This window comes from Oncorhynchus tshawytscha, linkage group LG07, assembly GCF_018296145.1.
Source record: "Oncorhynchus tshawytscha isolate Ot180627B linkage group LG07, Otsh_v2.0, whole genome shotgun sequence".
Taxonomy (NCBI): Eukaryota; Metazoa; Chordata; class Actinopteri; order Salmoniformes; family Salmonidae; genus Oncorhynchus; species Oncorhynchus tshawytscha.
In genome coordinates, this window is record NC_056435.1 from 21322741 (window position 1) to 21345874 (window position 23134).

Here is a 23134-nt window from a genome sequence, read left to right on the forward strand (position 1 = left end):
GGTACATTTTGTGTCCAATTTTGTAAGACATAATTCAGACATAATTTGAGTGAATGTGGTCAAATTAACACATTTTCTCACTCACCCTTTTGAAATCAAACGACTGGTTATTCCCTAGAGTTCTTAGAAACAAATACATGTGGAACCTGTCCAATTTGAGCCCATGGATCTGGTTGGGTGAAATGTAGTGCTTTATCACAAAAGGGCACAATTCTTTGCTCTAGCTTCTCCATTATTGCAGCACAAACAATATGCTTCGAACCACAGCATATGAATCAAACAAACACAAAGGGTAAAATAGTGATTAAAAAAAAGTGTGACAAAGGCAAACATCTGTTTTCAACAAATGTTTTATTGAGTGAAATGGAAACCTCGTTGGCCGTGGAAAACAATCACACTTGGCATTACAAGTTTGCTTTGCATATACCGACAAATCCCACCTGCACTTTTTGCGATAGAGCTTTGGCAACTTCATTTGTCAACCAGAAATAAAGGACAATCATGAAAAATTAAAAGAAAACAAATAATTCAAAAGTAATAAGAAAAATACAATGTGTCTTTCAGCTCTGGTACTGGAGTTGCAAAGAGAATGGAGAAACTGCGGTAATAAACAGTTAAACCTTATATTTAAATTACGTCATGCCTAACCATTCCTTAAGCCACCCCCCAAAATGTATATATTTTTTCAATTACTTATTTAAGTATACATCATCTCTGCCATATGTGACATTTTCTTGGGAATATAAAGATAGTATTCCATGTAACCAGAAAGATCCTCTATTGTGATGTCATCAACATAGGCCCGAGCCTGTTCGGAACAGGAACGCGGGGAGGTTGATGTGGTGGACCCATCGGTCTGAGTTCTCTGTTGCAGGGAGGTCTGGGACGTATCCTCTGGGCTCGCCAGGTTCCTCTCGCACTCTGAGAGGATGTTACGGAGGCCCGTGAAGGAGTAGACCTCTATGCCCTGCCAGCCCGTGCACTGGCACTCGCTCTGAGCGCAGGGGCACGGGCCTCCACCCTCGTGGAGCTTTGACAGGGACCTGAAGTCAGAGGGCACAGCTCCGGTTTTGGCTTCAGCCCCTACGCAGTGAGCTGCCTCTGGGACATCCTTGTCGTCAGACAGGGGCTGTCTGGGGCTGCCCTCCAGCTTGGCTGTGGGGCCTTCCCCAGAGGCAGCGGGGATGTGGGGCTCATAGCCAGCACCGCCAAACACAGGGGAGGAGTGGCCCGAGGAGAGCAGTTCCTTCTTGGCGGGGATCTCCAGGGAGGAGCTGCAACCTTCAGCCTCTGGCAGGCTCTTGTGTTTCAGATGGCCAGGTAAGGGCGACATCTTGGAACCACAGTAGGTGAACTTTGGAGGATGGAGAATGGGAGACTTGGATCTCCGGCGTCTTTGGCTTCTCACGGCTCCTCTTGACGTCTTCCTCATACAACTACTACATAGAAAAACAAAAATGTTAAAACCAAACATAACTATGATGGTAAAATAAAAATGGACCAAAACAGTCATTCGGATTACCATGCCTTTTGAGTGACAAATAAAACGCATAATATTTTGGGGGAATAGAAATGCTGTAAATTAGAAAAAGCACTCCGTCTCGTGGCTATATACCAGGAAGTTTGAAAAGATAGGCTGAGTGGGCGGGGAGCTTACAGTCATGGTCTCGCCTTGAGTGACAGTTCTTTGAAATGCCCATGTCAAGAAACTTGCAGTGAACAGTTGCAGTAAAATCATCAAGCAAATGTTGTGATACACAAAGCAACTCAAACACTGAAATTGCATCAATGATGCCAAACAAGTGTTGTATATTTTTTTTTTTGACATGTCTCTTGTGATGCGGTTCATAGCAGCACTGACAACTGCATCAGAACTACCCTTTCGCCCTTTTGTTCCATGCTGGCTGAATACCGAGCTAGCCAGTAACTAGTTAGCACCATACACAAATGAAAAGGGAAACATTAGTATCTAGCTGAATAGTGTACATTTTTAAATATATTTGCCGACACCCTACAGTCAAATTTTGGGACCAGTAGTATAGCTATCTTGCTATATAAACCCCACCCCTTTGCAAACACACTTTGCGGATGTTGGTTACAAGGCAGTACTTATAAACCCACCTCGTGAACCCAAGTGTTTTACATTGGGGGTGGAATTGTAACTTTATGATCAAACTTTATCAATGTAGAAAGCAACAGCAATTTTTCACACTTTGGTCATCATAGTTTGATTTGGTGTCATCCAAATATAACATTTAATGAAAAACATGATTTTGAATGTTGATGAGTCTTTAAAATGGTACAAAGTAAACATTAACTGTACTTGGTTGACTTCCGCAGCAACAAAGAGCACGTAGCAAGATGCTAATCTCCTTTGCAGTTCTTGTCATGCAGCTATCAAGCTGCAGAAGAGTGGACCATACTTTCCTGCACATGCGCAGATGCTCTGTGTGGGTGCTTTAAAGTGCTGCCTTTTGCATTGCTCTCACTCTGCAATATCTTTGGTTCACACTGATGTCTTATTAACTGAATCTATTGTTTGGTATGAGCCATTGTTTACTTGTGTAATGACATTAGGGCTGTCCATGTATTTTGTTATTAGAATCAGATTAGTCATTTCTTACAAATATTTGTCAAAGATTTGCGCCCGTTGCTCGTGACAAAATGTTATTTTGGGAATATTCAAAAATCAGCAAAAATTATTTGAATCAGAGTGAAGGAGTGGAATCAGAATATATTTGGATCTTTGTGGTTAGCCATAAATGACCTCGATAAACAATGAAGTTATAAATTGACAAGTTGACAGATTTTACTTAGCAGCATTACATTCCTTTTGGTATTCCAGAATACAGTATGTGTGAGATGTTAGCCGCTGCTGTGTGTTAAATCGGTTGTTTTTTCAGCTGAAAAAAATAGTTTGTTTTCCCTAGGATTCTTTTCAGCAGTGGTGACAAAGGAAGCTTGGGGGCCCAGGGGTATGCCCAGCCAATATACTTTTTTGGGGTAGAAAGACAGGTCACTTCTAGTGACTTTTTGAAAGGACATTCTGCATGGCAACAAAAACCAAATGCATGAAAATACATGCAATAAAATGCAAATGAATTACTTAAAAATCATACAATGTGATTTTCTGGATTTTTGTTTTAGATTCCGTCTTTCACAGTTGAAGTGTACCTATGATAAAATTACAGACCTCTACATGCTTTGTAAGTAGGAAAACCTGCAAAATCGGCAGTGTATCAAATACTTCTCCCCACTGTATATCCACAGTAAAACGAGTCCTATATCGACATAACCCGAAAGGCCGCTCAGCAAGGTAGAAGCCACTGCTCCAAAACCGCCATAAAAAAGCCAGACTACGGTTGGCAACTGCACATGGGGACAAAGATCATACTTTTTTGGAGAAATGTCCGCTGGTCTGATGAAACAAAAATAGAACTGTTTGGCCATAATGACCATTGTTATGTTTGGAGGGAAAGGGGGGAGGTTTGCAAGCCGAAGAACACCATCCCAACCGTGAAGCACGGGGTGGCAGCATCATGTTGTGGGGGTGCTTTGCTTCAGGAGGGACTGGTGAGCTTCACAATATAGATGGCATCATGAGAGAGGAAATTTATGTGGATATATTGAAGCTACATCTCAAGACATCAGTCAGGAAGTTAAAGTTTGGTGGCAAATGGGTCTTCCAAATGGACAATGACCCCCAAGCATACTTCCAAAGTAGTGACAAAATGGCCTAATGACAACAAAGTCAAGGTATTGAGTCGCCATCACAAAACCCTGACCTCAATCCTATAGAACATGTGGGCATAACTGAAAAAGCGTGTGCGAGCAAGGAGGTCGACAAACCTGACTCAGTTACACCAGCTGTGTCAGGAGGAATAGACCAAAATTCACCCAACTTATTGTAGGAAGCTTGTGGAAGGCTACCTGAAACATTTGACCCAAGTTAAAGAGTTTAAAGGCAATGCTACCAAATACTAATTGAGCGTATGTAAACTTCGGACCCACTGGGAATGTGAAAGAAATAAAAATATCCTATTATTCTGACATTTCACATTCTTAAAATAAGGCGGTGATCCCAAATGACCTAAAACAGGGAATTTTTACTTGGATTAAAAGGTCAGGAATTTTGTTAATAACTGAGTTGAAATGTATTTGGCTAAGGTGTATGTAAACTTCCAACTTAAACTGTATACGGAACTAGTAAAAAGTTTGGACACCTCATTCCAGGGTTTCCCTTTATTTTTTAAAACTATTTTCTACATTTTAGAATAATAGTGAAGACATCAAAACTATGAAATAACACATGGATCATGTAGTAACCAAAAAAGTGTTAAACAAATCTAAATATATTTGAGATTCTTCAACGTAGCCATGCTTTGCACACCCTTGGCATTCTCTCAGGTAGTCACCTGAAATGCATTTCAATTAACAGGTGTGCCTTGTTAAAAGTTCATTTGTGAATTTTTTGAGCCAATCAGTTGTGTGGTACAGACGATAGCTCTATTTGGCAAAAGACCAGGTCCATATTATGGGAAGAACTGCTCAAATAAGCAAAGAGAAACAACAGTCCATTACTTTAAGATATGTCAGTCAATCCAGAAAATGTTAAGAATGTTTCTTCAAGTGCAGTCGCAAAAACCATCAAGCACTATGATGAAGCTGGCGCTCATGAGGACCGCCACAGGAAAGGAAGACTCAGTTACCTCTGCTGCAGAGGATTAGATCATTTGAGTTAACTGCACCTCAGATTGCAGCCCAAATAAATGAATCAGAGTTCAAGTAACAGGCACATTTCAACATCAACTGTTCAGAGGGGACTGCGTGAATCAGCCCTTCATGGTCAAATTGCTGCAAAGAAACCACTACTAAAGGACACCAATAATAAGGAGACTTACTTGGGCCAACAATCACGAGCAATGGACATTATACCGGTGGAAATCTGTCCTTTGTTCTGATGAGTCCAAATTTGACATTTTTGGTTCCAACCACCGTGTGAGACGCAGAGTAGGTGAATGGATTATCTCCGCATGTGTGGTTCACACCGTGAAGCATGGAGGAAGAGGTGCAGTGGTGCTTTGCTGGTGACACGGTCAGTGATTTATTTACAATTCAAGGTACACTTATTAACCAGCATGGCTACCACCTCATTCTGCAGCGATACGCCATTCCATCTCATTTGCACTTAGTGGGACAATCATTTGTTTTCCAACAGGAAAATGACCCAAAACACACCTCCAGGTTGTGTAAGGGCTAATTGACCAAGGAGAGGGATGGAGTGCTGCATCAGATGACCTGGCCTCCACAATCACCCACGATCAACGATCAACCCAATTGAGATGGTTTGGGATGAGTTGGAACGCAGAGTGAAGGAAAAGCAGCCAACAAGTGCTCAGCATGTGGGACCTCCTTCAAGACAGTTGGAAAAACATTCCTCATGAAGCTGTTTGAGAGAATGCCAAGAGTGTACAAAGCTGTCATCAAGGCAAAGGGTGGCTACTTAAAAATAATTGCTGGTCAAATTGTCCACGGCAGAAAGAAAAAAAAATCCATAGCAAAATAATGCTTTTTATTAATTGATGGAAATACCAGTCGATGTGCTCCAACTTCGAAGGCAAATATACTTCATAGGCTAATAAATCCCCAAGCTGCTTGGAAATTAGTGTCGAGTGCATGTTTCAGTTTTCACGCAAGGTCCTCTTAAGGGACTTAGGCAAAGTGTACCCCAACTGGGCAGAATTGGCAAAGATTGTGTTAAGTTCCAGTGTGCCCGCTGAGAGGTGATTTTTCCTCAGAGTAAAGACTGCCTCAAATCGCACCATCTTGAGGAAAAAGGAACAAGGGTGATGCGCAACGGAAGCTGCTCTGAAGAGTTGGACAGTTTTGACTTCCCAACAGCAGCGGCTCACTTTGAGCATTGAGCAGGCCCAGATCCAACGCAAACGCAAGTAAATTAGAGGCCATTTATTGTGTTCGTCAGGCCTGGTCCTAGCACTTCTGCTGCCGCCCTAGGCAAGACCAACATGTGCCGCCCATCTCATGTATAGTATAAAGATTTGGAATTGATTGCTACACTAGAGTAGCAAGACTAATGATATGTATCATGTGCAATTGGTGACTTTCAGTTCAGCAGAACCTGGAAACGAAACATCGTTGCCAACTATTCACGTCAGTGACAATGTTGCAATCACAAGGCAGTCGACTGCCTATAGTAGGAAACAGTTATCAATTGATCCCCACAGTGGAGGAGTCATAACACCCATAAAAACCTAGCAGTCAAACCCAAAAATGGTTCCAATTGTTTTTCCACCATGGATTTAAAAAACAGTGTTTCGTGTAGGTGTCCTATAAAACTGTGCCAATTTTCTGTGGTATTTTCTTTCTGTATTAAACATATGACGCGTGGTCGGCCGCTGGACACAAACAGTTATCTAACCTTGGATGCTTGCAGCGGTGTCTAGTTTTCTTTGTTTTATTAACGAAACGTGTTCCTGGTTACAAGGGCAAATGTCTGCATAGGATTCCAAATCCGCCAGCTGATAAACGCATTCTCTCATTCCACTAAGGATCTCCGTCTACCAGTAGGAAAACACATTTCTTCATTTGATCCCCGTAGGTATGGCAACTAAATCAACAAATGCTAGCATCCATGACATAAAATGAGAGATTTAAGGCAACGAGTGAGGAACTGGCACGTAACCATACGTTTTTAAGCAGGCAAGTCAGTTAAGAACAAATTCTTATTTACAATGACAACCTACCAGGGATCAGTGGGTTAACTGCGTTGTTCAGGAGCAGAACAGATTTTTACCTTGTCAGCTAATCCATTCAATCCAGCAACTTTTCGGTTACTGGCCGAACGCTCTAACCACTAGGCTACCTGCCGCCCCAAATATTTAAGAGCTTAAACTGTACATTTGGTCAAAAGTAGAATTGAGGCCATCTTTACATCACTAAATATGCATGTAGAGTTGTGAAACTTCGTATTGTACTCTTGAATATGTTAAAGTATAAGACCTAAGACCTGGGGGGGTTTAAAATCGTCACGAGAAAAGAGAGGGAAATATGTCACGGGTATGCGTGTCCGAGCATAGATGACGTGCTACCTTGATCCAAAATGAAAGATATATTGAACATTTTAATTTACAGTTACATATTTTATTTAACTAATATTTGTTGTTTTATTGACCGTAATTTCCGGACTAAAAGCCGCTACTTTTTTCCCACGCTTTGAACCTCGCGGCTTATACAATGACGTGGCTAATTTATGGATTTATGGATTTTTCCCGCCTTCACAAAAAATCTGGAGCACCGTCACATAATTTGACGTAAATCGAGCGCGCTCAAACTTCCCATCATTTTGATTACGGTAGTCATTTTGTCACCCTCATCATGGCAAAGACACAGAGAAATTAATTGTTGTGAAAGTCAACAAGAAAGGATGGATGACGGAAGGCCTAATGCATGAATGGCATACAGAGTGTTACGGCAAGCGACCGGAAGGATTCTTTCACAAGAACAAGGCATTGCTCGTGTTGGACAGCATGAGGGCCCACATAACAGATTCTGTGAAAGAAGCCATCAAGAGGACAAACTCAATTCCAGCTGTGATTCCTGGGGGCACAACAAAGTATTTGCAGCCACTCGACATCAGTGTAAATCGTGCATTTAAGGTGGCGCTCCGTTGTTCAGTGGGAGGCTTGGATGACAAGTGGGGAGAAATCCTTCACTAAAACGGGCCGCATGCAAAGAGCAACTTATGGTCAAGTCTGCCAGTGGGTCCTGACAGCGTGGAGCATTGTCAAAAAATCCACTATCATCAACGGGTTTCGAAAGGCTAGACTGCTGCGTGTTGAAGAGGGCAGCATGAGCTCAGCGGGGAATTTGCCTCCGGATGAAAGTGACGAGAGCGACAATGAAAACGATCCAACATTGGATGAAGCAATTCTGAGGCTATTCAACTCCGACACCGAAGGAGATGACTTCAGTGGTTTCAGTGCACAGGAGGAGGAAGATAGTGACCAAGGACTTTCTTGTTAGGCTACTGCTATTTTTTTTTTTACAAGCCGTGTTTCGTTTAAAAGCCTATTTATTTTTGTTACAAGCCGTGTTTCGTTTAAAGGCTGTGTAAAGTTCATTTGTTTCAATGTACCGGTAGGCACCTGTGGCTTATAGACATGTTGCGGCTTATTTATGTACAAAATACATCTTTTTTTCAGTGGGTGCGGTTTATATTCAGGTGCGCTTAATAGTCCAGAAATTACGGTATGCATTTGGTCTTGTACGGAATACTATTCTAGTAGCAGTCAGATATGTATAATGTTCCGTGAATACTACTTGGTTTTTGCAAAGAAGCTATATATCTAGTTAGCTAGATGATATTAGCAACATACCTTTATTTTACCAGATACTCTTCTCCTTCAGACAGAGGTCTTTATTTAATCCATTATCATTTCTGCCAACTATATGAACAAGGTCAAATCTACTTCAATTAATGCTGTCAGAATGCACTGCTGTATTAAAGCAGTTCAGATCTAACTTGACATGTTCTGTTTGCAGATTCAAAGCCCAATTAACTCATTGCAGAATATATCCATAATCATGAATGAATAAACATATATTTGACAAAAATAGTTTAGTGTCACCCATGAATCACAGACACCCAAACTCCAACAATCACATTGTATTAAATTTAAAAAAATGTTAACAATGCATACATTTTCGTATATGTTATGTTAAGCAAACATTCAATGATTTACTCATCAATGCCACACACCTGGGACATCAAAGAGCACCATATGAACTATTATTACTATCTGAGAGCGAACAGATTCTTCTATGTTTCCCATTTTTAGGAATTAGGCCAGCACAAATAATACATGTAAAACAGCATATTGTGATTTTGGTGGGTGGGTTACAAATGGAAAAACTGGATGCGTAAGGTAGGTTTTTATATAAATTACTAGCCAACTCCAGCAACAACAAAAATAAAAGTATGAAAATGTATGCACTCACTACTGTAATCGCTCTGGGTAAGATCGTCTGCTAAATTACTAAAATGTAAAATAGAAAAATGTAAAATGAGAAACGCACTTAAGACTCAACAAGTTAGCAGCAATATCAACACCCTTCTTGTCAATGTTGCTTGTCAATAGCAAAAACAGTACACCACAACACTTAATATGTGTTACTGAGTATAGAAATAATCAAATCAGAAGAACAAGTGAAGGAGGCAGCATAGGGGAAATGGGTGAAGGTGGGGTAGAGAGTTCCAAAGTGTCTGAAGTTGAAAGACAGTGTGGATTAAAGGGTAGCTAGAGAGCTTGTTGGCCATGGAATAAAAATAAAATGGGGTGCTGGTGTGCTTCTGCACCCCTAGTAGGTAGTGGTCACAAATATCCGGACCATGTCCAATCATACTCGTGGTCTCTGCATATGTCCCTCGACATCATTACGTCTCAGTTTCAGCATTCAAATCATGGCCATCTTGTGTCTGTGGATCACAACATTAAAGACGATGAGCGATCACAGCATTTCCAACAAGTTCAACTTCAATTTGAGAGTGGAGCATGTGTTATAGCAATAACCCCACCCAAGTGTACCCATAGTGCAGAATGGACAGCTCCAGATCTGAATGGCAAGAGCGTGTATAGGCTTTTGTTCCAGCCCAGCCCATACCTGACTACAAATCATAGCCTATCGCCATGATTCGGTATGTTGCTTATTTAAGTCAGTTGTTAGAGCAGGGCTGGGACAAAACCCTTCACACGCTCCTGTTCCTCAGGACTTCTTGCAATGGCTGAAACAGACAAAAACAGGAGAATGGTGTTCGAGGTTGAAACAGCTTACCTAGTTGAGAAGACTCAGGCACACCAATTGGTTCTGGAATAGACCAGGTGCAAATAAGGTTAGCAATTTGGAATCATTAACATTACAGTAATTCTACCTCAAAAAACAAATGTGTGAATATCAATGAACGTAAAACCCACCATAGCAGAAAGCACCAAATAAGGTTACATAACCTTGCCTACTACCTATACTAATGATCTGCTTTCCAGCGGGTAACAGCACACAATGTTTTCCCGCAGTACAGTAAGCACACTGACTCGAGAGAATGCTAAATCAGTCCATCTATGAAGCCTCTCAGAATGCCAGACTAAAATAATACAGGGTAGCTACAAGTAAAGTAGTACTTGAAGTAGGCTACCCACAGACGCAAACAAACATGATCAAGAACTCCTAGCGCTAGAGCTTCACCATCTAAGCTAGCTTGTTAGTTAATTAGCGAGCTAAACTGCTGACTAGTGAGCTATTGTTGGTTTATAGAAGCCAAAAGAAAGCTAAACTTGTTTTTCTGAATTTCTCATGCATTTTAATGGCTAGACAAATAGACGGCTAATGTAGCCATCTAGCCAGGGTAATGTTGCTAACTAGCTAACCATGAGCTAGCTAGATAAAGACATTTTCTATGTAAAACTTGCCCAAGACATTTGGCAATTCTGCGAACTGAAACAATTTTAGCCAATGTATTAACTAATAAATGTAGCTAATATGGTTAATCCAGCGATGCTTACCTTTGCCTCGATTCGGCAGTCTCGTCTAGATCATCATGGCCCTGGTGAGTGACTTGAAGCTTGAGACAGGAATTTGTAGTTCTCTGACAGCCACACTGAATACAGGTGAATATATTGATAAAAAAAAAAGTAACCTTGTCCAGGAGACTTACATGGTTATCAAAACGCCATACCAGGGTAAGTCTCCAAAAAACACAGCCCTTATTCGAAGTGTTTCTAAAATCCACAATGGATAAATTGAAATGGTGGAAAAACAATTGGAACCATTTCCGTGTTTGACCGATTTATGGGTATTGTGATTCATACCGTGGTAGACTACACAACCCCACGATAGTTCAAATTACAGTAAATATACAATTTATTAACATCATCCAGTAGAACTGTAAAAAGAGTGACAGAATTTGAGCTTTGCAAACTAGTGACTTCATAAATGCATGGCATGGGCCTTGTTTCACAAGAGCATTGTAAAATAAGCTTTCTCTCAATGAACCAGCCTTAACGAATTTCATTTATGTACAGTGCCTTGCGAAAGTATTCGGCCCCCTTGAACTTTGCGACCTTTTTCCACATTTCAGGCTTCAAACATAAAGATATAAAACTGTATTTTTTTGTGAAGCATCAACAACAAGTGGGACACAATCATGAAGTGGAACGACATTTATTGGATATTTCAATTTTTTTTAACAAATCAAAAACTGAAAAATTGGGCGTGCAAAATTATTCAGCCCCTTTACTTTCAGTGCAGCAAACTCTCTCCAGAAGTTCAGTGAGGATCTCTGAATGATCCAATGTTGACCTAAATGACTAATGATGATAAATACAATCCACCTGTGTGTAATCAAGTCTCCGTATAAATGCACCTGCACTGTGATAGTCTCAGAGGTCCGTTAAAAGCGCAGAGAGCATCATGAAGAACAAGGAACACACCAGGCAGGTCCGAGATACTGTTGTGAAGAAGTTTAAAGCCGGATTTGGATACAAAAAGATTTCCCAAGCTTTAAACATCCCAAGGAGCACTGTGCAAGCGATAATATTGAAATGGAAGGAGTATCAGACCACTGCAAATCTACCAAGACCTGGCCGTCCCTCTAAACTTTCAGCTCATACAAGGAGAAGACTGATCAGAGATGCAGCCAAGAGGCCCATGATCACTCTGGATGAACTGCAGAGATCTACAGCTGAGGTGGGAGACTCTGTCCATAGGACAACAATCAGTCGTATATTGCACAAATCTGGCCTTTATGGAAGAGTGGCAAGAAGAAAGCCATTTCTTAAAGATATCCATAAAAAGTGTTGTTTAAAGTTTGCCACAAGCCACCTGGGAGACACACCAAACATGTGGAAGAAGGTGCTCTGGTCAGATGAAACCAAAATTGAACTTTTTGGCAACAATGCATAACGTTATGTTTGGCGTAAAAGCAACACAGCTCATCACCTTGAACCCACCATCCCCACTGTCAAACATGGTGGTGGCAGTATCATGGTTTGGGCCTGCTTTTCTTCAGCAGGGACAGGGAAGATGGTTAAAATTGATGGGAAGATGGATGGAGCCAAATACAGGACCATTCTGGAAGAAAACCTGATGGAGTCTGCAAAAGACCCTGAGACTGGGACGGAGATTTGTCTTCCAACAAGACAATGATCCAAAACATAAAGCAAAATCTACAATGGAATGGTTCAAAAATAAAACATATCCAGGTGTTAGAATGGCCAAGTCAAAGTCCAGACCTGAATCCAATCGAGAATCTGTGGAAAGAACTGAAAACTGCTGTTCACAAATGCTCTCCATTCAACCTCACTGAGCTCGAGCTGTTTTGCAAGGAGGAATGGGGAAAAATGTCAGTCTCTCGATGTGCAAAACTGATAGAGACATACCCCAAGCGACTTACAGCTGTAATCGCAGCAAAAGGTGGCGCTAGAAAGTATTAACTTAAATTAAGGGGGCTGAATAATTTTGCACGCCCAATTTTTCAGTTTTTGATTTGTTAAAAAAGTTTGAAATATCCAATAAATGTCGTACCACTTCATGATTGTGTCCCACTTGTTGTTGATTCTTCACAAAAAAATACAGTTTTATATCTTTATGTTTGAAGCCTGAAATGTGGCAAAAGGTCACAAAGTTCAAGGGGGCCGAATACTTTCGCAAGGCACTGTACCTATATTGAATTTGATTGCACAACATCAGTTTAATATCGTATTAATTTTGTGGCTGCCTAGAGTGTCCTCGTTCAACTGCTTGTGTTGCTGAATCGCAGATGGAATGGAGGGTGGTGGGACAGCCAGCCCGGTCATGGCTAAAAGGGATCCCAGCTTTTGTCAAATTAACATCAAAAGTAAAAAATAAACAAAATTGCATTTTAGCTAACCTTAACCTAATTCTCCTAACCTGCTGCTATAAAGTGATTTATAGCAGGGATGAACAGACAACGGGCAATGTTTTGCTTTTCTATAAAACCTGTCATGTTGGTATAAGAACATCATTCTACTTTATTACAACTTTACAGGCAAAATTCTATTCTGTTAAGATGAATTACATCTAAATGTGATTTTGAGCACCGTGGGTGGATGCCCTAATGCGTTACGCACCCAATGCATATGGATGTCTGGACAATTTTTCAAATGTCCAGTAAATTAAAATCTTACTGGTCAAGTTGTCCGGTGCCAAATTTTCCTAACAGAAAACCTGACATATAGTGTACAAAACATAAGGAACACCTGCTCTTTCCATGACAGACTGACCAGGTAAAAGCCATGATCCCCTATTGAGGTCACTTGTTAAATCCACTTCAATCACTGTAGATAAAGGGGACGAGACAGGTTAAAGACGTATTTTTGAGCCTTGAGATAATTGAGACATGAATCTGCGGCGGTTACAGTCAGGACCAAAGTTATTGGCACACCTTGATAAAGAAAACTGGGAAAAAAAGATTGTATACAATAATACCAATTCTGAGCTTTTATATGCCAAACAATTTTAATTATATGATTATTTTATACCAATAAATTGCTCAGATGGCAATGTTAACAATCATTACGTTTTTTTCCTCTCAAAAAGATAGGGGTCAAAATTATTTGCATCACCTTGCAAGGATAACAGCACTGAGCCTTTTTCTAAAATGTTTTATTGGCGAACACATTAGGAGGGATCTTAGACCATTCCATCATACAGAATCTTTCCAGATCTTATGGCCTGCCCTTTTCAATTCAAACCACAAGTTTTCAATAGGGTTCAAGTCCAGAGACTGAGATGGCCATGGCAAAATGTTGATAGTCAATTAACCATTTCCTTGTGGATTTTGATGTGTGCTTGGGGTTATTGTCTTGCTGGAAGATCCACTTGCAACCAGGTTTTTGGCTAAAATGTCCTCATACTGGGTAAAGTTCATAATGCCATTGACCTTAAGGGCTCCAGGACCAGTGGAAGCAAAATTGCCCAATAATATCAAAGATCCACCACCATACTATACAGTAGGTATGGGGTTATTTTATGCTTACGAATCCTTATTATTTCAACGCTAAACCCACCACTGATGTGCGTGGCCAAAGAGTTCTATTTTCATTTCATCTGACCATAGCAATGGTTCCAATCCAAGTGCCAATGCCGTTTAGAAAACTCCAAGCGTTTACTTTTTTTGGATGACATGAAAATAGAGCTCTTTGGCCACACACACCAGTGGTGGGTTTAGCATTGAAACAAAGATTTATAAGCAGAAAATAACCCCTAACCTACTGTAAAATAGGATGTTGGCTCTTTTTTGTATTACTTGCTAGGCCAAATCTTTTTCTCTGAGCATTTATATTAGTATAAAATAATATCATTTCATTTTTTTTGCATACAATATAGCTCAGTATGTGTAATTTGTTTTATACAGCCTTTTTTGCACTCATTTTAAACACAATGTGTTACATTGTATTACAAAATGTCTACATTTTACAAATATAGAATTTATAAAACTGAATCTGGCCCTATGGGTTCTAACAAGTTATTATACTTAAATAATAAAAAAGGAACAGACAATGGAGAAGCATAGCAAGAAGATACTTATAAAACAGTGGACAATGATTGTAAGAGGGCCTTTCCTTACCCATGCCAGTTCTCCTTGGGGCAGCTAAGTTTGGGCTTGGCACCCTCTAGAAAGGCTCGGCTAACCACTCTTGGAGTAATGGTCTCACAGACGTGCAGCGTAGCAGGCAAGCTAAAGAAACCAACAAAAACTCAGACCACAATATACTGAACAGCAGAAGAACTTAACGGAGACTTCAAATTTTCAAGAAATATTACATTAATCCTGGAAACTGACCCTAGATCAACCAGTAAGGAAGGACCTAAAACGTGAAAGAATTAAATGTAATAGCCATTAACAGTACTACGAACCTTTCAGCATCTACCCGGAGCTTTTTAAAGGCAGTTTGTAGGGTCTCGTCCTCACAGTCTTTTCCTCCTGCCTCCATAGTGGGAGGAGGTTGTAGTGACCAGCCACCCAGCTATAAAACAAGAACACTTCATTAGCGAGGTATTACTGCTGACTCAAGATGTGAGTGACTGACTTGCTAGTGTAAGGTTGGTTATAGACATGCTGGCTAAAGTTGTCATGTTCTCACACTATAGCATCTAACAACTGGCTTAAATACTTTCTTGTGAACTGCTCGGTGATGATGTAAGGGATGCAGATTTAATGAAAACTATCTACCGACTACGGATATTCCTTCCGAAGTGGGATGTCGCTAAACAGGTACAGACTTAAAGAGATAGTGCGAGATGTTGGAAATTAAGCAATTTTTCTACTTACCCAGAGTCAGATGAACTCATGGATACCATTTTTGTCTCTGCGAGCAGTTTGAAGGAAGTTGCTAACTAGGTTTGCACAATGACGAAGTCTATGAGGTCAATTAGCATCCACTCACTCGCTAAACTACCTTCACCTGACAATCTCGCACTATCCATTTAAATCAAACACATTTGTAATGCCGTTTGGAGATGGCTGCCATTTTACGATCCCCTAACCAATTATACTATTGTGTGGGTTTTTTTGCGTTATTAGTAACTTATTTTGTACATAGTTTCTGCCACTGTGTCTTATGACTGAAAAGATCTTCTAGATATCATGACAGTGATTATTCATCCCGTACTGGAGGAATAGTTTTTCTTTAACGAGTCAGACGGGAAGGATTTATTTCAGACGCCCGACAAGGCCCTCATCCACCTCATTCGCTGGACAAATAGACAAAGATATTGGGGACAAAGGTCTGGGTGGCTTGTAAGGATCCGACGACGAGTGGGTAATCTGCCTTTACCATCAGTCTTATTAGCCAATGTACAATCATTGGATAATAAAATAGATGAGCTACAAGCACGTATATCTTAGCAAAGGGACATTAAAAACTGTAATATCTCATGTTTCACCGAGTCGTAGCTGAATAACGACATGCATAACATACAGCTGGGCTGGTTTTAAGCTTTTTCGGCAGGGTAGAACAGCGGCCTCTGGTAAGACAAGGGGTAAACAACAGCTGGTGCACGAAATCTAAGGAAGTCTCGAGGTTTTGCTCACCCGAGGTAGAGCATTTCATCTATATTCTTCGTAGCTGTCTATTTACCACCACAGACCGATGCTGGCACTAAGAACGCACTCAATGAGCTATATACGGCCATAAGCAAACAGGAAAACGCTAATCCAGGGGCGGCACTCCTAGTGGCCGGTGACTTTAATGCTGGGAAACAAATCTGTTTAACATAATTTCTAACCGCATGTTAAATGTACAACTAGAGGAAAGAAGAAAAAAAACTATAGACCCCCTTTACTCCACACACAAAGCTCTCCCTAAATTTGACAAATTTGACCATAATTTACAAGCACCAGTGACTCGGTCAATAAGAAAGTGGTCAGATGAAGCAGATGCTAAGCTACAGGACTGTTTTGCTAGCAGACTGGAATATGTTCTGGGATTCTTCTGATGGCATTGAGGAGTACACCACATCAGTCACTGGCTTCATCAATAAGTGCCTCGATTACATCATCCCCACAGTGACCATACGTACATACCCCAACCAGAAGCCATGGATTACAGGCAACATCCGCACTGAGCTAAAAAAGCTGCCACTTTCAAGGAGTGGGAATCTAACCCGGAAGCTTATAAGAAATCCCGCTACACCCTCATACGAACCATCAAACAGGCAAAGAGTCAATACAAGACTAAGATTGAATCGTACTACACCGGCTCCGACACTCGTTGGATGTGGCACGGCTTGCAAACTATTAGACTGGAATGGTATTCATTGATTACAGCTCAGCGTTCAACACCATAGTGCCCTCAAAACTCATCACTAAACTAATGACACTAGGACTAAACACCTCCCTCTGCAACTGGATCCTGGACTTCATGACGGGCCAACCCCATGTGGTAAGGGTAGGTAACAACACATCCACCACACTGATCCTCAACATGGGGGCCCTCGGGTGCGTGCTCAGTCCCCTCCTGTACTCACTGTTCACTCATGACCGCATGGCCAGGCACGACACCAAAACAATCATCAAGTTAGCCAATGACAACAGTGTACGGCCTGATCACCGACAACGATGAGACGGCCTATAGGGTTTGATTGTGGACTACAGGAAAAGGCCCCATTCTCATTGACGGGGCTGTAGAGGAGCAGGTTGAGAGCTTCAAGTTCCTTGGCGTCCACATTACCAACAAACTATCATGGTCCAAACACACTAAGACAGTCATGAAGAAGGCAAGACAAAGCCTATTCCCCCTCAGGAAACTGAAAATATTTGGCATGGGTCCTCTGATCCTCAAAAGATTCTACAGCTGCACCATTGAGAGCATCCGGAGGGTTGCATCACTGCCTGGTATGGCACTACGGGGAGAGGGTAATGCGTACTGCCCACTGGGGCCAAGCTTCCTGCCATCCAGGACCTCTATACCAGGCAGTGTCAGAGCAAGGCCCTAAAAATGGTCAAAGACTCCAGCCACCCTAGTCATAGACTGTTCTCTCTGCTACCGCACGGCAAAATTACATTATAAAATAATTACATTATACAATATGTCACAATAACGCGGGCATTGTCTGACAAAATAGAAAGCATGCTCCCGACACAAACACACTAATAAAGAATGTACGTGTGGTAGCTAGTCAGTCATGCCGTTTGAGATGTTTAAAGAGTTATTGATGAGTTATTGTATCATGTCCTAAAACGAGAAAGCGACCAAAAACTGGGTTCCCTTTCTAATGGAACGCATTGTATGTAAAAACCAAGTTGAGGCAAACATTCAACGTTGTCTTGGTAATAATAAATGGACATGCTTTTACCGCAACAGAATAGTTACACCCTTAAATTGAACCATTTTGGTAAAAACGGTCCCACCCATTACAAGTTAAAATGTAATTGGTTGATTCCACTGTCACTCCAAAGTTCTGCCCTAATACAGTTGAACAGCAGATGCCTTCTATCTAGCTTTTGATGGCCTAGCCAATGGCTGATTTAGCTAGCTAGATTTATCCCCCCCAGAGATCACTAAAGAAAAATCGTAAAATGCAAGCACCAGCTGTTTGAGAGTTGCGCGTGTGTGATAAATAAATCGACATAAGGAACAGCTTAAGGAATCCATCTGTTTTTTATAAATTATATAGCCTAGATTAAAAATACCATTATTACAACATTTTGTTCACTGGCCCAAGCGGGTCACTGATGGGGATGATCGAAGGGTTTCCAAAACCTCTCCTGTATGTTGAGTCCTGACACACAGACAGGGGCACTCCCGTGCCATTGTTGCCTCTTCATAAAGTTGGTTTATTATGGTCAATTGCACATCATAATGACAAAACAATTGCAAATTGTGAACCAAAAACTAATGTGACCATGTCATTTATTTTCACTGGCCAATTCAAAATGTGTGTCGCACTGCCAAGTCAAATAGCCTCAAATGTGACTGTTTTTGTCGCAGTATCAAACCCTGTATACGTTCTGCACGTAGGTGCTGCGGAGAAAAACCTGTCCCTGATAATCACACCTCTTCTCAATACAACAGATTGAATTTAACTCCACACTTTCTACTGTATAATAGAAAAGGCTACTGCAGAAAATAGCTGATTTGCTCATATCCAAAAGGTCTACCTGTGATTGGGCAGGACAGACATAGTAAGGAATATAAACACAATCTGCATTTTCATTTTGGCAATAAGGGGAAAACACACTAGCCCTACATGAAACCATCTTTAGCCTACTCTTCAGACACCTTTACACACAGCAGACATACTCCCCCACCCACACTACTCTTTCTCACACACTGCTCCCAAAAGTTAGGCACCAAACAGAATTGAATTAACACCAAAAAAATAGATTGACTTTTGATTCAGATTTAGCTTAAAATTACATTGGCATATGCATCCTACCTTTGAAGTATCTCTTTAAGTAGGCTATCTATCCCGTTTCCCTGTGCCATTCAAATGTGTGCATAGCCAAGTTAACACGTTGTTAGCTAGCTAGCCAGGTAACATTACTAAACAAGGTTGTTTGATATCAAACCAAAAACTCTGCCCATGAGTAGTTAATTCTTAGTAATAGCTACTGTGAATTGGAGATATGCAGATATAGTGCAGATATATTAACAACAACTTCAGCTTTCAGACGATATAAGACACTTATATGTACCAACATGTGTTGTTTCTCTAATCTGCGATCGTGACACAAGGCACTGCATGATTTACAACTGTCCCGTTGACGGGACACGTATCCCTAACAAGTTTTAAAAGCTTTTTATCTTCATTTTAAAACAGATGGAGATTATAAAACATGTGCGCCAAGGGTTTGGGCTAGAAACTTGCGTTTTTCTGTAACAAAGGCACAAGCACGTGTCACAGTGCTCGGTTTTAAAACATTTTAAAACAGATGGAGATGCACAGAAACAACAGACAGAGAAGCAGCTGAGTAGGCTAATGGCTGGAGATGTGGCTGGCTACTCAGCTGTCACATGTGATATTGGATGGAGGACTCATTCTGATATTACATATTGCGATCTGAACTCTGATATTCTATTTGTAGGACTCGTAGGAATACATTCAGTGCTCACTCACTTTCAATATGAGTAACATACATCATTATTCATTGACGAGTGGTAATGTTAGTAATGTTAGCTGGCCATCTTAGTTGCAGACGTGGCTAGCTAACGCCAGCTAGCTAAAGTTTACTTTGAGTGTAATAATTTGCTATTGAAACATACATGCAACTATAATTTTCTTCTTATCAACTCTCCACAGCATTATTGTGACCATAGGTTGCTTACCTCGAGTTGCATTCCAAATATCCCAGTCAGGGACAATGTTGCGTGGAGTGTGTGATGACACAGCCGACAGAGAAGGTAATGTGATCACACAGGGAGAAGATCTGATCGCCCCGTTCTTTTATAGATCCATGGGTGATGCACTCTGCGTCTGTTTACTTTTCACGTGGATGACCTATTTTGAAATCAAAAAAGCAAATATCATCGAAAAGTGACGAGTTTGCATTCCTGTAGCTAGTAGCAATAGCCTAATCATATTTAGGAATAGCCTAATTAGCAATAGCTTAATCAGATTTTGTATGAATAATACGAACCATCTCTGGCCATAATATGGTGAATAGGCTTTACAAATAGGCTCTGCTACTGTGACGCAACCCCTTTCAAAACAGCAGCGTGCAGATCTTAAACACAGACCAGTTTAGAAAAACTGATTTCATTAGCTAGCTATCACAATCGCCACAGCTAGCGGATAGCTAGGTTCATTTCTATTTAAAATGAACCCATGAGCACCAACATGTGAAATTCATAGGTTCATATCAAATTGGGTGTCAAATGAAAGCAAAGAGTATATTTTGGGGAAATGAAGGCATAGATACATTTTTCAACTATTTTCCATCTTAAAAATTGGTTAGTTGGTTAACTTTTTTGACTTTGTCAGACCTAGTGATCGCACCTTGTGAATTTGGATTTGTGAACTAAACGCGTGAACAGAAAGGAGATATTTGGACATAAATTATGGACTTTATCGAACAAAACAAACATTTATTGTGGAACTGGGATTCCTGGAAGTGCATTCCAATGAATATCATCAAAGGTAGGTGAATATTTATAATGCTATTTCTGACTTCTGTTGACTCCACAACATGACGGGTATCTGTATGGCTTGTTTTGGTCTCTGAGCGCTGTACAAAGATTATTCCATGGTGTGCTGTCGCTGTAAAGCATTTTTTTTTTAAATCTGACGCAGCAGTTGCATTAAGGAGAAGTATATCTTTAATTCCATGCATAACACTTGTATTTTCATCAACATTTATGATGAGTATTTCTGTAAATTGATGTGGCTCTCTGCAAAATCAATGGATGTTTTGGAAGCAAAACATTACTCAGAATCATAAAACACGGGACGAGATGTTAAAAACTGTCCAATGTGCCAATAGATGGAATGCACTCACATGAGATTTGCCATGATGTTGACAGAGTGGCATGGGAGGTTTATTTCTTAGACTGGGTTAAGATGTCAATTTTGGGACACATCCTCAGTAGTGTGCCTTCGAATCAGTGGGTGTTTCGGCCTTTAATCACTAAACACCCTCATCAAAGGTGGCCAGCTAAAAGGTGATCAAGCCTTAGCTTGTGTCCCATGCCCAATTAAGAAGTCCCACGGGACTATGCAAGGCAGGGGCGTCCTCTTCCCTGAGCCAGCCCTACAGCTGACCGCATACCTCATATGCCCTCCTCAAGTTGGAGGGATCTGAATTGGGTTCTCAGGTGGGGGTGGGGGTCATGAAGTTATAGCCCAGCAAGGGTCCTTCCGTTTGATCCAGATCCACTGGCTGCCTCTTTCAGCTGCTTGAGAAACTGCTCTGACGGTCTGCCGCAGAGCCTGTCCATGGATTCCAAGTTCTTTTAGCAACCTGATGGTGGAAGAAGCCACGAATCCTCTGCATCCCACTTCAACTGGCCAGACTTTTGCATTCCAGCCACGCTGAGTTGTGTCTGCTGCCAACTCTGTGTAACGCAGTTTCTTACGCTCGTAGGCCTCTTCAACAGAGTTTTCCCACGGGAATGTGAGCTCTATGATGTACACAGCCTTTCGTGAAGGGGACCAGAGTACCATGTCTGGCCTAAGGTTGGTAGAAGCAATCTCAGATGGAAAAATTAGTTGCTGGCCAATATCGACAAGCATCTTCCAGTCCCAGGCCATGGCTAGGTGTCCAGTTTCTGGCTTCGTAGGAGGATACTCTGGCCTTTTCTGTCCATCCCGGATGAATGTTGTTGTTTTGACGGGATTGCTTGTTTTTGGAGGTAATGAATTGGTTGCACTCCTCTTGGTCTCAAGTGCTGCAGCCAGGCTCTTGAGGACCTGATTGTGCCTCCAGGTGTAGCGGCCTTGTGAGAGGCTGGTCTTGCAACCTGTCATTATATGCCTGAGAGTCGCTGGAGCTGGGCAGAGGGGGCAGGTCGAGTCCTCGCCATACCATTGATGTAGATTTTTTGGTGATGGAAGCACATCATAAACAGCTCTTATGATGAAGCTGATGTTGCTTGCCTCCATTTGCCAAAGCTCACTCCAGTTGATCTTTCTCCTCTCCAGGCCTTCCCACCGCGTCCATTGCCCTTGTTTGGCAAGAGACAGCTTTTGCACTTCTTGCAGTCTCCTCCTGTCTGCGCACCTCCTCGACCACCAGCTTCCTGCGTTCAGATGTTGTTGCCTTATGGACTGTTGGTTTGCTTGCTGCCAGGCCAAAGCCTCCTCTTCCATGCTGGATATTCCCCACAATGTCTTGGTGTCTCAGGGCTGATGTTGCTTGCTGCACAGCCTTGGATGATGTCCATTTCCGTCCTGTTTGTAGGGGAGGTGCAGCCTTGCTAATGGTCTGGTCTTTGGAGTCCTTCAATGTCATCTGAAGTCTTACTTTAGAGCACTTGTACTCCTCCGTTAGACTTGTAAGAGGTAGTTCAAGGACCCCTTTGCCATAGAGGCCGATGTTACTCAAGCATCGTGGGACACCCAGCCATTTCTTCACGTATGAGGTAATGGTTCGCTCCATCTTCTCCACTGTTGTTATTGGGACCTCATAGACGGTGAATGGCCACATTACCCGGGGGAGAAGTCCAAACTGTAGGCACCAAAGCTTGAGCCTCCCAGGCAGTAGGGTCTTGTTGATGTTCTCAAGACCGTCGGCGATATCCTGCCTTACTTGCTGAACTTGATCTTTATCCCGGAGGCTTTCGTTGTACCATCTACCCAGGCTCTTGATGGGTTGCTCAGACACCGTTGGTATCGGGTCATCTCCAATGCAGAACCTCACATCTTTAAGCTGTCCCTTGACTATGGAGATGCTTTGAGATTTGCTTGGCTTGATTTTCATCCGGGCCCACTTGATGTTATCCTGCAGTTTTGCAAGTAGCCGCCTGGTGCATGCTGCAGTGGTGGTCAGTGTAGTCATGTCATCCATGTATGCTCGGATAGGTGGAAGACGGAGCCCTTCCTTAGTTCTCTCACCACCGACCACCCATCTCGATGCCCTGATGATGACTTCCATGGCCAT

The 23134-nt window shown here is 41.6% G+C and overlaps 1 protein-coding gene across 2 annotated transcripts in view; it reads right to left on the reverse strand.

The window, feature by feature from the left end:
* Positions 1-334: 334 nt before the first annotated feature.
* oser1 (oxidative stress responsive serine-rich 1) overlaps positions 335-23134 on the reverse strand; it is a 28365-nt gene continuing 5565 nt past the window's right edge. For both annotated transcript variants that reach the window (XM_024426399.2, XM_024426398.2), the window contains exons 2-5: positions 19866-20037; positions 14953-15062; positions 14663-14773; positions 335-1439 (exon numbers count right to left, since the gene is read on the reverse strand). In XM_024426399.2, coding sequence (XP_024282167.1) covers positions 698-1439; positions 14663-14773; positions 14953-15062; positions 19866-19877 — 975 coding nt within the window. In that variant the 5' untranslated portion in view covers positions 19878-20037 and the 3' untranslated portion in view covers positions 335-697. The remainder of the gene's footprint in view (positions 1440-14662; positions 14774-14952; positions 15063-19865; positions 20038-23134) is intronic.